We start from the raw sequence: 15,742 nt of genomic DNA on the forward strand, positions 1-15,742 counted from the left end.
CAAAAATCGAAAATGAAAGTCCAAAAGTCGATCTGAGGTTTTTTTGCCCAGGAATTCCGCACCTGTGGCCCCTTTAACGCTTCTGCGACACTACACCTGCCAAAATCCATCGCAGGTGCGGATTTCAATTAAAATCCAAGACTCCGCTCCTGCGTCCCCACGATCGCATCTGCGCCTATCAAAGGTGCGGAAATCCATCACACCTGCGGTTCCCTCTCGCACTTACGCCCAGCTACCTGCATCTACGACTCTTGTAGGTACGGGAAAATCTTCGCACCTGCGGATCTTGCCCAACTTCTTCTTGGCAGCATCTGCGGCACCTCCATCGCTTCTGCGGACACGCACATGCGGTTTCCACTCCCCAGGTGCGATTACACCAGCAACAATAGCACTTCAGCTGCTCTTTCAACTCTAAAATCAAGCCGTCAACCACCCGAAGTCACCCCGAGGCCCTCCGGACCACAACCAAATATACCAAAAGGTCCTATAACCCGATACGAACTTAGTCGGACCTTCGGATCACTCAAAACAACATCAAAACACCAAATTACACCCGGATTCAAGCCTAAAGAACTTCTAAACTTCCGAATTCCACAAACAATGCCTAAACCTACCAAATCACGTCTGAATGACCTCAAATTTTGCACACAAGTCAGAAATGACACCACGAACCTACTTCAACCTCCGAAAATCCAATCCGACCCCGATATTTAAATTCCATTGCCGGCCAAAATCGCCAAAATTCTAACTTTCGCCAATTCAAGCCTAACCCTACTACAGACCTCCAAATCACATTTCGGACATGCTCTTATGTCCGAAACCATTTAAGGGAGCTAACAGAACCATCAAAATTCAAATCCGAGGTCGTTTACACATAAGTCAACATCCAGTCAACTTTTCCAACTTAAGCTTTCAATTAAGAGACTACGTGTCTCAATTCACTCCGAAACCACTCCGGACCCGAACCAACTAACCCGGTATATCATAATATAGCTGTAGAACATAAAAGAAGCAGAAAATGGGAGAAACAGAGCTATAACTCTTGAAACGACCGACCGGATCGTTACATAAAAATGTTGGGACAAAAGGCGGGGTAAGGAGAAGATACGAATTATGATTTTCTAGGGATTTAAAAACTGAAGAATGAACCAAAAAAGAAAAGAAAAAGGAAAAGAAGAATAAACATAAAAGAAAGAAAAGACAAAACAATAGAAAAAGAACTACAAAATGGAACCAAAACAGAGAACAAATAGAAAGCCAAGAAACAGAAAAAGAGAAGACAAAATATGGAAAAGAGAAAGGAGATAAAACTAGGGGGCAAAACTCGAACCCTTAACCTAGAATATCAGAAGGTTACAGTCACCAACAAACCAAAGTGGTGTCATGGGAATAGTTTCACCAGGTATATATAAGTAGTCAAAGGAAATTACAGTGCTATCACATGAACCCATACCTCTCAATTCTCCAGTGAAAAACATTACCATCAACATGTCTTTCATGAGCTTTACTTGAGTCATGTCTGGTTCATCTTCGTTTGTGTCTAATACTATGTCAATGATAGGGACCTTCTTCCCTTTTCTCCCCTCTTCAACATCTTCTGCAATTGCTTCTCTGTATTTCTTCAGCACCTTGACACAATCCTCATCACTCGAGCTATGCAATATATTCTGCAAAAGCAATTTATAATTACTATGTGACATCATCGTAACGAATCTTGATTTAATTAATAAGTACTAATACAATCGGAATCTGAAATGTTGAGTCCATGTGAGATTTGGAGTTAATTTCTTGGATAGTAATCCAAGTTATGGAAATAACTCGGTGAAGTTATGTTTGTTTTATTTAGGACAATAAAATTATCTAACTTTAGCTTTGTCTCTTAGAAAGTAACTATAGCCAGAAAATCATATTTTCTCTCATCTCACCCTACATTATTATTAAATAATTTTATTTTATCATTTATCCTACCTTTTTATATATATAATAATAATTTTACCTTGTATCGTACTTTTTCTTTATAATATTACAAGTTTATTCTTTATATTGTTGGTATGTGATATCATGAAATAACGACAAACAATACGATCTATCCAAACATTGTATTCATCAAACGATACAATACAATCATTACAAAACAATATGTAACCACCATCCAAACAAGCTGTAAATCAAAAGACCCATTTATCCTGACCCGAAGCAAAATGGGTCTATTTTAAAATAAATGGAAACAAATCAAAACTTGTTCAAGTTTTGGTACAGACGTCTTCCCCTTGCCTCCCCCTTCGTTCCTTCTTCCCCTTTCTATGTAGAAATCATTTTTGTGTGGACTTCTAGTTTTGAATTTATGTTATATTGAAAAATTTGATTGATTATTCTTCTGGGTTAAGACATTGATTAATCCACCTACTTATTTTGTATTGCTCCGATATGTTATTTCTTGGTAAGGTAGCAAGTGAAGTAGCTTTCTGTTTGTCAGTGATGTTGTTTTAATCTCCATTTCAAAATTTATGATCAATATATCCAAGGGTTGAAGCAGCAGGCTCTGTGGAGTGAAGAGCATGGTCGATTTCGTTAATTTTCGTGTTAGAAAAATTAGAATAGTAATCTGACATAACCGCCATGTAATAATCTGATGAGAGAAATAAGCTTTTCTAACTAGAATTATTTTCTAAGAGACAAAACTAAAATTTAAATAACTTTATTGTCCTAACAAAATAAAAATGACTTTGATAATTTATTTCTATAACTTGGATGATCATCTAGGAATTAACTCGAAAAATTTGTAGTTAGAAGGTTGTGCCACGGATAGAGTATACTAATTGGAGAAAAGATTCTCAAGCTCTAAAAGCTGAACAAATTGTTCTTGACTATCTATATAGGATTAAACTTACATGTCCTGCACGATTGTGTATTTAACCCGATTTATTTTCTAGGTTACTAATTCCACTTTTATTATTGATAGTTATGTATAGTCATCTTTTTAGGTGAACTATCATCACATGTAAAAGTTAAACTTGAAGGAAGATAGCATCAGCGGGAGGAATAGATTGAAACATATCCCCTCCAACATAGCTTAAGTTCTCACTTTGTGGCATGTTGGCAACAACATGAGGAAGATCAAGGACAGTGCATTTTAAGTGAGGAAATGCCTCCAAGATTATCTTAGCTATAATCCCAATGCCCCCTCCAACATCAACCAATGAGTTCATCCCCTCAAATACTTCCTTACAATCCTTGACAACTAGTCTCATCATTTGGGAATCACTAGCCATTCCTTCGTTGAAATCTTTGTCGAATCTTGGATTTTGTGCACAAAATTCCCACATAGGTACCCCATGTGCTGTCTCAAATGCTGTGGCTTCTTCATTCTTATTGTGAAACCATTCAAGCATTAGTTGCCAAGGAGTGACAACGACAGGATCAATCATTATTCTAACGCAAGGTGACAAGTTTGGAAATTCACTCTTAAGCAGCAGCCTTGAAGGAGTTGTCAAAATATATCCTTCTGTCTCTGAGATTTCGTCGACCTTTGCTGTAGCAAAGAATCCAGAGTGCACCAACAGGCGCATTAGCCGATGAATGCCAATTGATTTTGATGAGGGAAGTTTGAGTGCCGAAACTAGCTCAGGAAGAGTGATTGGTTTTTTGTGGTTATGTACAATATCTGGTATGCCTAGTTGAATGGCACAATTCAAGGCCATGGAATTAAAATAAGCGAATGCATGTTTGTAGATGTGAACCTGTGCTTTGAACAATTCATTGGCTGCTTCAACATTAAACAGTTTCCATTAGCTCAGGAAGTTCTCCAACCTTGATGCTGAAACTAGGCTAGTGATGAGCTATCTTTATGTACGGAACTGAAGGGATGAGAGCTTTACGACAGTCCATTTATAAAAGGAAGTTAAAGGTTGGCTCGGGTGGGTCGTGGGTAGTTTATTTGGGTGGGAGCTTTTAAAGTTTTAAATTATTTTGTAGGCGTAATACATGAACAGCCCCTTCAAGTTGTCCTCGACGATCAAATAAACACCTCAACTGAGCCCTTTTTCATATTGACACTTCAAGTGGTTATTAAGTAGATCAAGTAAACAGCTGATACAGTAGCTCACCTCGCGTGTAATGCACTTTCGGAGACGCACGTTGTCTACCCATACCAAACAGTAATAAACGATAATTGTATGTATAATTCCGAATATACCCTTAATGAAGTCTCTAATTTAAGCCCAATACCCAAACCCTAATTTTCACTTCATCATTTCTACTAGTAGCACTTTTTCCTCCTCCATTGTTGGCGACCTTTTCTTTCAATTGGAAAAAAATTATAAGCTTTAGGTCATTAGGCAAAATACCTGTTCCAAAACAAGAGCACAATTCATCAGGTCTCCTCATTCTCCTTAGAAATATTTGATTTTTTCTTCAGCTAGTTACTCAAAGAACTTATGGCCACCTTCCTTCAAATCCTCAAGAACTTTAGAATTTTTTCTTTCAATTTGGAAGAAACCCACTTGCTGGTTGCTTCTTAAATCGATTTTGAGACATTTGCATCGTCCCAATTTGACAAATTATTGGTGGAAATTGATTGTTAATTGTGATGACCAAAAAGGTCATCACTTGTTTTTTAAAATGAATTCTGTATTTCCGAGGCCTTGAAAATCTCATTTAGCATTTCCTCGATTTGCAAGCGCAGTCCGGTTCCGTAGCCGGAAAGCCTAAATGTGAAAATCAATGAAAAATAATAAGTTTTGACTGTAAAATGAATAAATTGGACTTTGGTCAACGTTTTAGGTAAACGGATCCGGATCCGAGATTTGACAGTCCCGGAGCGTCCGTAAGAAAATATGGGACTTGGGCGTATGCCCGGAATCGGATTCCGAGGTCCCAAGCCCGAGAAATGAATTTTTAAAGAAAATTATTTTCTGAAATTGTTTAAAGGAGTTTGAAATGAAATTTGATTAGAACATGATGGTATCGGGCCCGTATTTTGGTTCCAGCGCCCGGTACATGTCATATATATGATTTAAGATAATTCTGTGATGTTTGGTCAGAAACGGAATCCGTTTGACGTGATTCAGACCTTAAATGCAAAATTTGATGTTTTAAGAAGTTTTGAAATATTTCCTTGATTTTGAGGTTTAATTCGATGTTTGTGATGTTATTTTGGCGATTTGATCGCACGGATAAGTCATATGATATTTTGAGTTAGTACGTATGTTTGGTTTGGAGCCCCGAGGGCTCGGGTGAGTTTCGGGTAGGTTCCGGGATGTCTTAGGTTAAAAAACACAGTTATTGCAGGTTCAGCGAAATTTCAGATCTCTGAACCCGCTAGTGCGGTCCACGAGAAATCGTGTGCGACCGCGGAAGGAGCCAGTGCGGTCCGCAGCCGACTTTGTGCGGGGCGCGGCGGAGAGCTGTGCGGCCGCAGTCGACTTTGTGCGGTCTGCACAGGGTCACTGGACTGCAGTATCTCAGGAAGGGCTGTGCGGCCGCAGTCCATTTTGTGCGGTCCGCACAGGGGGTCTGAGAGGGGTAAAAATAGACGTGATTTTCAGTCATTTTCCATTTTTCGAAACCCCAAAAACATAAGAGGCGATTTTCCAAACAACCTTTCTTCTCCAAAACATTGGTAAGTGATTTCTAACTCATTTTCTTTACTTCTTAACTTCTTTTTACAAGATTTCATCCTAGAATCTAGGATTTTCATGGTGGAATTGGGAATTTTGGGAAAAACCTAAGAATATTGAAATTTGGGGAGTTAGACCTCAAATTGAGGTCGGATTCCAAAACCAACTATATATCCGGGCTCGGGGGTGAATGGATAATCGGGTTTTAGTCTGAATTTCGGGTTTGGACCAAGCGGGCCCGGGTTCGATTTTTGACTTTTGGATAAAACTTTGGAAAACTCATTTTCATGCATTGGGGTTGATTCATTTAGCGTTTATTGATGTAATTAAGTAACTTGTGACTAGATACGAGCGAAGTGGTGGTGGAATTAATGGGTAAAGCAATAATTGAGACGTGAATTGCGTTCGTGGCATCGAGTTAAGTGTTTGGTCTAACCTTAGCTTGAGGGATTAGGAGTCGAGTCCTATTTGCTACATGATTATTGTTGAGTACGACGTATAGTCATGGTGACGAGTGTCTATACGTTGGTGTCAAGCATGCTCGTGAGTCTTATATTGTGATTTTCATGACTTGGTTGTAGTATCTATGCTTTAGAGGTGATTTCTATTTGTTGTGAAAAGTTTGTGAATGTAATTGTGACCTTTGAACATCAAGGAGCATTGGCCCAAGCTATATTACGAATGGTTAAAGTATATGAGTTGATTGAATCCTTTGGAGCATTGGCTCAAGTGGTAAGTGAGTTGTGAAGTAAAAGTGGAAAAGAGAAAGAGTCATTAAATTGTTCCCTTGCTGGGATATTGATGCTTATTTGGTTATCTCCCTTGCCGGGATGTTGATATTATTGATGTTGTTCCCTTGCCGGGTTTTAATTGTTTAATTGTTGTTCCCTTGCCGGGATTCCTATTATATTCTTGTTTATTCCCTTGCCCCATTGTTCATGATCGTTGTTTGGGTGAGGAAGAGTGTTAAAGCACGAAGGGTGATGCCGTGTATTGTTTGTTTTGTGAGAAAAGAGTGTAAAGCACGAAGGGTGATGCCGTGTATGATTGTGAGGAAAAGTGTAAAGCACGAAGGGTGATCCCAGCCGCACGATGTACCATTCCGTGCCGATTATATTGATTATATGGTGAGGAAAGAGATTAAAAGCACAAAGGGTGATGCCGTGAACATTTTTATTATATAATTGCTTTGGTGAGGACGAGAGTAAAAGCACGAAGGGTGATGCCGTGCATTTATTGATTTTTGATTCTCTATTGATATCCGAGCTATGTTGTTTCCTTCGTTACTTGATGTCTTTCTATTTGGAATTGGTATCTCCCCAACAGTATGCTCCCCCTCCCATATTGATTGGTTATCTCTGTATTTCTTTTCCCGTTGTATATATATTTGAACTGCACAGGTTTATTTGGTAGTCTGGTCCTAGCCTCATCACTACTTCGCCAAGGTTCGGCTAGGCACTTACCAGCACATTAGGTCGGTTGTGCTGATACTACACTCTGCACTATGTGCAGATCTCGGAGCAGCTTTTGGACAATAGTTGGAGGCTTCCTTCAATTCACCCGGAGACCCAAGGTAGACTTGTAGGCATCTGCAGGCCCTGGCGTCTCCCTCTATCTCTATTTCCTGTTTCATTTCCCTTTTTTTTTCAGAAACAGTGTACTGTTATTTCTTCAGACTTTGTATGTAGCAATCTTAGATAGTTTGTCACACTGCGACACCCGGTTTTGGGTGTTGAGGTTTTAAAAGTTGTAATAGATGCAGATTTCAGATATTTAATTGCCATCTTCCGCTTAATTATTTAAAGTTTCGCTGTTTTCATATTATCGCCTTATATTTGTTGAAAAGAAGAAATTGGATAATGAAGTAAGTAGTTAAGGATTGGCTTGCCTAGCTCTCATTAGTAGGCATCATCACGACTCCCGAGGGTGGGAAATCCGGGTCGTGACAAGTTGGTATCAGAGCTCTAGGTTACATGGGTCTCACAGTTAACAAGCTTAGTAGAGTCTTAGGGATCGGTACGGAGACGTCTGTATTTATCCCCGGAGGCTACAGAGTTAGGAAAATCTCACATCTTTTTTCTCCTGTCGTGCGGTTTGGTTTTCAATGCTGATTGAATTTCTATTCTGTTCTCTCGCAGATGCCGAGAACACGCGCTTCCTCATCCGCTGACCAGCAGCCTGAGCCCCCAGCAGCAGCTCCCACTAGGGGCAGAGGCCGAGGTCGTGCTAGAGGCCGAGGTAGGGGTAGAGCTCAGCCCAGAGCAGCAGCACCAGCAGCGGAGCCTTGGGTTGATTTTGATGATGAGGTTCCGGCCCCAGCCGCTCCGGTGGACCCAACTCAGGTCCCAGAGGGGTTTATTCCCACCCCAGTTCTTCAGGATGCTCTGGTCCGTCTAGTGGGCCTTATGGAGGGTGTCACCCGGGTAGGCTTGCTTCTTGTAGCACCAGCTGTCTCTCAGGCTGGAGGAGGAGCCCAGACTCCTGCTACTCGCACTTCGGAGCAGGTAGCTCCCCAGTTTCAGACTCCAGCAGTTCAGCCAGTTGGAGCAGCTCAGCCGGGTGTGGTAGCCCAGGCCGGTGATGGAGCAGCTATATCTGCCGATGCTTTGTGGAGATTGGATAGGTTCACCAAGCTCTTCACTACTACATTCAGCGGTGCATCTACTGAGGATCCCCAGGATTATCTAGACAGCTGTCATGAGGTTTCAGGAACATGGGGATAGTTGAGACCAATGGGGTCGATTTTGCCACTTTTTGCTTGTCTGGATCCGCCAAGACTTGGTGGAGAGATTATTGCTTGGCTAGACCGGCCGGATCACCAGCTTTGACTTGGGAGCAGTTCGCGCAGCTATTTCTGGAGAAGTTTCTCCCTATCACTCAGTGAGAGGCCTATCAGAGGCAGTTCGAGCGCCTCCAGTAGGGTTCCATGATTGTCACCCAATACGAGATCGGATTCATTGATTTGGCTCACCATGCTCTTATTATACTTCCCACTGAGAGGGAGAGAGTGAGACGGTTCATTGATGGACTCATTCAGCCGATTCGTCTCCAGATGGCTAGAAAGACTGGGAGTGAGATATCCTTCCAGGAGGCGGCCAATGTGGCCAGGAGAGTGGAGATGGTTCTCTCACAGGGGGGTGGTCATAGGTCGGACAAGAGGCCCCGTCATTCAGGCAGATTTAGTGGTGCCTCGTCTGGAGGCAGAGATTTGTATGGTAGGGGCCATCCTCCTAGGCCTTTTCAGTCGGTACTTCAGGTTTCTCACGGTGCTTCAGGTGGCCGTGGTCCTCAGATACATCATTCTGATCAGCAGTCCTACAGTGCACCACCAGCTCCCATCAGTGCAACGCCGCTTCAGAGCTTTCGGGGTGGTCATTTAGGTTGTCGAGATCAGCAGTCTCAGCAGCCAAGAGCTTGTTACACTTGTGATGATACGGGTCACATTGCTAGGTTTTTCCCTCGAGCACCGAGTAGCTCTCAACATCAGGGTTCCCGTACCATGGTTCAGGCACCAGGTGTTCCACAGCCCGCCCAGCCAGCTAGAGGTGGGGGTAGAGGTGCTAGAGGTGGAGGTAGAGGTCCTAGAGGTGGAGCTCAGGTCGCTAGAGGTGGAGGCCAGCTAGCGGCAGACCGTCCCAGAGATAGTTCAGGGTGGTGGGGCCCAGCCTCGATGTTATGCTCTTCCAGCCAGGCCCGAGGCTGAGGCTTTCGATGCAGTTATTACAGGTACCATTCTGGTTTGTGACAAAGATGCTTCAGTGTTATTTGATCCAGGGTCTACATACTCGTATGTGTCGTCTTATTTTGCACCGTATCTGAACCTGCCTAGTGATCCCTTGAGTGCTCCTATTTATGTGTCTACACCGGTGGGTGATTCTATTGTGGTAGATAGAGTCCATCGTGCATGCATAGTTGTGATTGGGGGTCTTGAGACTCGTGTAGATTTGCTTCTTTTGGACATGGTTGATTTCGATGTTATATTGGGGATGGACTGGTTATCACCTTACCACGCTATCTTGGACTGTCATGCCAAGACTGTGACCTTAGCCTTACCGGGTTTGCCTCGTTTGGAGTGGAGAAGGACTCCTGGTCATTCCACCCGTAGTGTTATCTCTTATGTGAAGGCTCGGCGCATGGTCGAGAAGGGGTGTTTGGCCTATTTGGCTTACGTTCGCGATTCTAGTGCTGAGGTCCTTTCCATTGATTCTCTGCCCGTTGTTCGGGAGTTTCCTGAGGTATTTCCTTCAGACCTGCCGGGTATGCCACCCGACAGGGATATTGACTTTTGCATTGATTTGGCTCCGGACACTCAGCCCATTTCTATCCCGCCGTATCGCATGGCCCCGCCTGAGTTGAAAGAGTTAAAGGAGTAGTTGCAAGACTTGCTTGAGAAGGGTTTCATTAGACCCAGTGTTTCGCCTTGGGGTGCGCCGGCGTTATTTGTTAAGAAGAAGGATGGTTCAATGAGAATGTGTATTGACTACCGGCAATTGAACAAGGTTACAATCAAGAATAAGTATCCGCTGCCGAGGATTGATGATTTGTTCGATCAGCTTCAGGGTGCCAAGGTATTTTCAAAGATTGACCTGAGATCTGGCTACCATTAGTTGAGGATTAGGGCATCCGATGTCCCTAAGACAGCTTTCCGCACTCGGTACGGGCATTCTGAGTTCTTGGTGATGTCATTCGGGTTGACAAATGCCCCAGCAGCTTTTATGGATTTGATGAACCGAGTGTTCAGGCCCTATCTGGATTCATTCGTGATAGTCTTCATTAATGATATTTTGATATATTCCCGCAGTCGGGAGGAGCACGAGCAGCACCTTAGAGTGGTTCTTCAGACTCTGAGGGATAGTCAGTTGTATGCTAAGTTCTCTAAGTGTGAGTTCTGGTTGAGTTCAGTTGCATTTCTGGGTCATGTTGTATCGACAGAGGGTATTCAGGTGGATCCGAAGAAGATTGAGGCAGTCAAGAACTGGCCTAGACCAGCATCAGCTACAGAGATTTGGAGTTTCTTGGGATTGGCAGGCTACTATCGTCGGTTCGTGGAGGGGTTTTCATCTACCGCAGCCCCGATGACCAGGTTGACCCAAAAGGGTGCCCAGTTCAAATGGTCGGACGAGTGTGAGGGGAGCTTTCAGAGGCTCAAGTCAGCTCTGACTACGGCATCGGTGTTGGTTTTGCCCACAGGTTCAGGGCCTTATACTGTATATTGTGATGCATCTCGTATTAGGCTCGGTGCAGTGCTGATGCAGGATGGCAAGGTCATTGCCTATGCTTCGCGGTAGTTGAAGATTCATGAGAAGAACTATCCGGTTCATGATTTGGAGTTGGCAGCCATTGTTCACGCGTTGAAGATCTGGAGGCACTATCTGTATGGCGTGGCATGTGAGGTGTTCACGGATCACAAGAGTCTTCAGTATTTGTTCAAGCAAAAGGAGATGAATTTGAGGCAGAGGAGGTGGTTGGAGTTGTTGAAAGATTATGATATCACCATCTTATATCATCCGGGAAAAGCCAATGTGGTGGCCGATGCTTTGAGCAGGAAGTCAGCCAGTATGGGCAGTTTAGCTTATATTCCGGTCGGTGAGAGACCGCTTGCCTTAGATATTCAGGCTTTGGCTAATCAGTTCGTGAGGTTGGATGTTTCTGAGCCCAGCCATGTGTTAGCTTACACGGTCGCTCGTTCTTCTTTATTGGAGCGCATCCGTGATCGGCAGTATGATGATCCCCATTTGTGTTTCCTCAGAGACACGGTGCAGCACAGAAGTGCCAAGCAGGTTACCTTACGTGATGATGGAGTTCTAAGATTGTAGGGCCGAGTTTCTGTGCCTAACGTGGATGGACTCCGAGAGTTGATTTTACAGGAGGCCCATAGTTGCCGGCACTCTATTCATCCGAGCGCCGCGAAGATGTACCAGGATTTGCGGCAGCATTATTGGTGGCGGAGAATGAAGAAGGATATCGTTGCATATGTGGCTCGGTATTTGAATTGTCAGCAGGTTAAATACGAGCATCAGAGGCCTGGTGGTTTGTTCCAGAAGATTGAGATCCCTGAGTGGAAGTGGGAGCGTATTACTATGGACTTCGTTACTGGACTCCCACGGACTCAGAAGAAGTTCGATGCAGTGTGGGTCATTGTTGATAGGCTGACCATGTCAGCACATTTCATTCCTGTGGCAGTCTCATATTCTTCCGAGAGGTTAGCTGAGATCTTTTTCCGGGAGATTGTTCGTCTTCATGGTGTGCCTGTGTCTATCATTTCGAATCGAGGTACGCAGTTTACCTCACGTTTTTGGAGAGCAGTTCAGCGAGAGTTGGGCACACGGGTTGAGTTGAGCACAACATTTCATCCTCAGACGGACAGGCAGTCCAAGTGGACCATTCAGATCTTGGAGGATATGCTCCGAGCTTGTGTCATTGACTTTGGAGGCTCGTGGGATCAATTTTTGCCTTTAGCAGAGTTTGCCTACAACAACAGCTACCAGTCGAGTATCCAGATGGCTCCTTATGAGGCTTTGTATGGTAGGCGGTGTCGGTCACCGGTTGGATGGTTTGAGCCGGGAGAGGCTCGGTTGTTGGGTACGGATTTGGTCCAGGATGCCTTGGACAAGGTCAGGATCATTCAGGATAGGCTTCGTACAGCTCAGTCCAGGCAAAAGAGTTATGCCGACCGCAAGGTTAGAGACTTGGCTTTCATGGTCGGTGAGCGGGTATTGCTTCGAGTGTCGCCTATGAAGGGCGTGATGAGATTTGGGAAGAAGGGCAAGCTTAGCCCTAGGTTCATTGGCCCGTTTGAGATTCTTGATCGAGTGGGAGAGGTGGCTTATAGACTTGCATTGCCGCCGAGCTTATCAGTCGTGCATCTAGTGTTTCATGTGTCCATGCTTCGGAAGTATCACGGCAATCCATCCCACGTGTTAGATTTCAGCACTGTCCAGTTGGACAAGGACTTTTCTTATGAGGAGGAGCCGGTAGCCATTCTAGACCGGCAGGTTCGTCAGATATGATCGAACAGTTTTCCTTCTGTTCGTATTCAGTGGAGAGGTCAGCCTCCTGAGACATCGACCTGGGAGTCCGAGTCCGATATGCGGAGCCGTTATCCCCATCTTTTCCCCGACTCAGGTACTTCCTTCTTCTGTCCGTTCAAGGACGAAACAGTTGTTCTAGAGGTGGAGAATGTGATAACCCAAAAGGTCATCACTTGTTTTTTAAAATGAATTCTATGTTTTCGAGGCCTTGAAAACCTCATTTAGCGTCACCTCGATTTTCGAGCGCAGTCCGGGCGCATAGCCGGAAAGCCTAAATGTGAAAATCTGTGAAAAATGATAAGTTTTGACTGTAAAATGAATAAATTGGACTTCGGTTAACGTTTTGGGTAAATGGACCCGGACCCGTGATTTGACGGCCCCAAATGGTCCGTAGGAAAATATGGGGACTTGGGCGTATGCCCGGAATCGGATTCCGAGGTCCCAAGCCCGAGAAATGAATTTTTAAAGAAAATTGTTTTCTGAAATTGTTTAAAGGAGTTTGAAATGAAATTTGATTAGAACATGATGGTATCGGGCCCGTATTTTGGTTCCGGCGCCCGGTACAGGTCTTATATATGATTTAAGATAATTCTATGAAGTTTGGTGAGAAACGGAATCCGTTTGACGTGATTCGGACCTTAAATGCAAAATTTGATGTATTAAGAAGTTTTGAAATATTTCCTTGATGTTGAGGTTTAATTCGATGTTTATGATGTTATTTTGGCGATTTGATCGCACGGATAAGTTCATATGATGTTTTGAGTTAATAGGTATGTTTGGTTTAGAGCCCCGAGAGCTCGGGTGAGTTTCGGGTAGGTTCCGGGATGTCTTAGGTTTAAAAACACAGTTATTGCAGGTTCAGGGAAATTTCAGATCTCTGAACCCGCTAATGCGGTCCGCGAGAAATCGTGTGCGACCGCCGAAGGAGCCAGTGTGGTCCGCATCGACTTTGTGCGGTGCGCGGCGGAGAGCTGTGCGGCCGCAGTCGACTATGTGCGGTCCGCACAGGGTGACTGGACTGTAGTATCTCAGGAAGGGCTGTGCGGCTGCAGTCCATTTTGTGCGGTCCGCACAGGGGGTCTGAGAGGGGTATAAATAGACGGGATTTTCAGTCATTTTTCAAAATCCCATAAACATAAGAGGCGATTTTCCATACAACCTTTCTTCTCCAAAACATCGGTAAGTGATTTCTAACTCATTTTCTTTACTTCTTAACTTCTTTTTATAAGATTTCATCCTAGAATCTAGGGTTTTCATAGTGGAATTGGGAATTTTGGGAAAAACCTAAGAATATTAAAATTTTGGGAGTTAGACCTCAAATTGAAGTCGAATTCCAAAACCAATTATATATCCGGGCTTGGGGGTGAATGGGTAATCGGTTTTTGGTCCGAATTTCGGGTTTGGACCAAGCGGGCCCGGGGTCGATTTTTAACTTTTGGGTAAAACTTTGGAAAACTCATTTTCATGCATTGGGGTTGATTCATTTAGCATTTATTGATGTAATTAAGTAACTTGTGACTAGATACGAGCGAAGTGGTGGTGGAATCAAGGGGTAAAGCTATAATTGAGACCTGAATTGCATTCGTGGCATCGAGGTTAGTGTTTGGTCTAACCTTAGCTTGAGGGATTAGGAGTCGAGTCCTATTTGCTACGTGATTATTGTTGAGTACGACGTATAGGCATGGTGACGAGTATCTATACGTTGGTGTCAAGCATGCACGTGAGTCTTATATTGTGATTTTCATGACTTCGTTGTAGTATCTATGCTTTAGAGGTGATTTCTATTTGTTGTGAAAAGTTTGTGAATGTAATTGTGATCTTTGAACATGGAGGAGCATTGGCTCAAGCTATATTACGAATGGTGAAAGTATATGAGTTGATTGAACCCTTTGGAGCATTGGCTCAAGTGGTAAGTGAGTTGTGAAGTAAAAGTGGAAAAGAGAAAGAGTCATTAAATTGTTCCCTTGCCGGATATTGATGCTTATTTGGTTATCTCCCTTGCTGGGATGTTGATATTATTAATGTTGTTCCCTTGCCGGGATTTAATTGTTTAATTGTTGTTCCCTTGCCGGGATTCCTATTATAATCTTGTTTATTCCGTTGCCCCATTGTTTGTGATCGTTATTTGGGTGAGGAAGAGTGTTAAAGCACAAAGGGTGATGCCGTGTATTGTTTGTTTTATGAGAAAAGAGTGTAAAGCACGAAGGGTGATGCCGTGTATGATTGTGAGGAAAGAGTGTAAAGCACGAAGGGTGATGCCGTGCCGCACGATGTACCATTCCGTGCCGATTATATTGACTATATGGTGAGGAAAGAGAGTAAAAGCACGAAGGGTGATGCCGTGCACATTTTTATTATTTAATTGCTTTGGTGAGGATGAGAGTAAAAGCACGAAGGGTGATGCCGTGCATTTACTGATTTCTGATTCTCTATTGATATCCGAGCTATGTTCTTTCCTTCGTTACTTGATGTCTTTCTATTTGGAATTGTTATCTCCCCCACAGTATGCTCTTCCTCCCATATTGACTGGTTATCTCTGTATTTCTTTTCCCGTTGTATATATATATATATATATATATATATATATATATTTGAACTGCATAGGTTTATTTGGTAGTCTGCTCCTAGCCTCGTCACTACTTCGCCGAGGTTAGGCGAGGCACTTACCAGCACATGGGATCGGGTGTGCTGATAATACACTCTGCACTATGTGCAGATCCCGGAGTAGCTTTTAGACAGTAGTTGGAGGCTTCCTTCAGTCCTCCTGGAGACCCAAGGTAGACCTGCAGGCGTCCGCAGGCCCTGGCGTCTCCCTCTATCTCTATTTCCTATTTCATTTCCTTTTTTTTTCCAGAAACAGTGTACTGTTATTTCTTCAGACTTTGTATGTAGCAATCTTAGATAGTTTGTCACACTGCGACACCCGGTTTTGGGTGTTGAGGTTTTAAAAGTTGTAATAGATGCAGATTTCAGATATTTAATTGCCATCTTCCACTTAATTATTTAAAGTTTCGCTGTTTTCATGTTATCGCCTTATATATATTAAACAGAAGAAATTGGATAATGAAGTAAGTAGTTAAGGATTGGCTTGCC

At 43.3% G+C, this 15,742-nt stretch overlaps 1 protein-coding gene across 1 annotated transcript; it reads right to left on the reverse strand.

Moving 5' to 3' along the window:
• Positions 1 to 236: 236 nt before the first annotated feature.
• On the reverse strand, positions 237 to 5,491 carry LOC109218866 (trans-resveratrol di-O-methyltransferase-like; the record flags this gene model as incomplete). The annotated part of the gene is made up of 4 exons (XM_019383261.1): positions 5,317 to 5,491; positions 3,015 to 3,763; positions 1,431 to 1,667; positions 237 to 357 (listed from the first exon to the last, which is right to left on the reverse strand). Coding segments are annotated over exons 1-4 (1,282 nt in total), but the record flags the coding sequence as incomplete, so codon positions are not given.
• Positions 5,492 to 15,742: the final 10,251 nt, after the last annotated feature.

The sequence above is a fragment of the Nicotiana attenuata genome, unplaced genomic scaffold (genome assembly GCF_001879085.1).
Source record: "Nicotiana attenuata strain UT unplaced genomic scaffold, NIATTr2, whole genome shotgun sequence".
Classification (NCBI taxonomy): Eukaryota; Viridiplantae; Streptophyta; class Magnoliopsida; order Solanales; family Solanaceae; genus Nicotiana; species Nicotiana attenuata.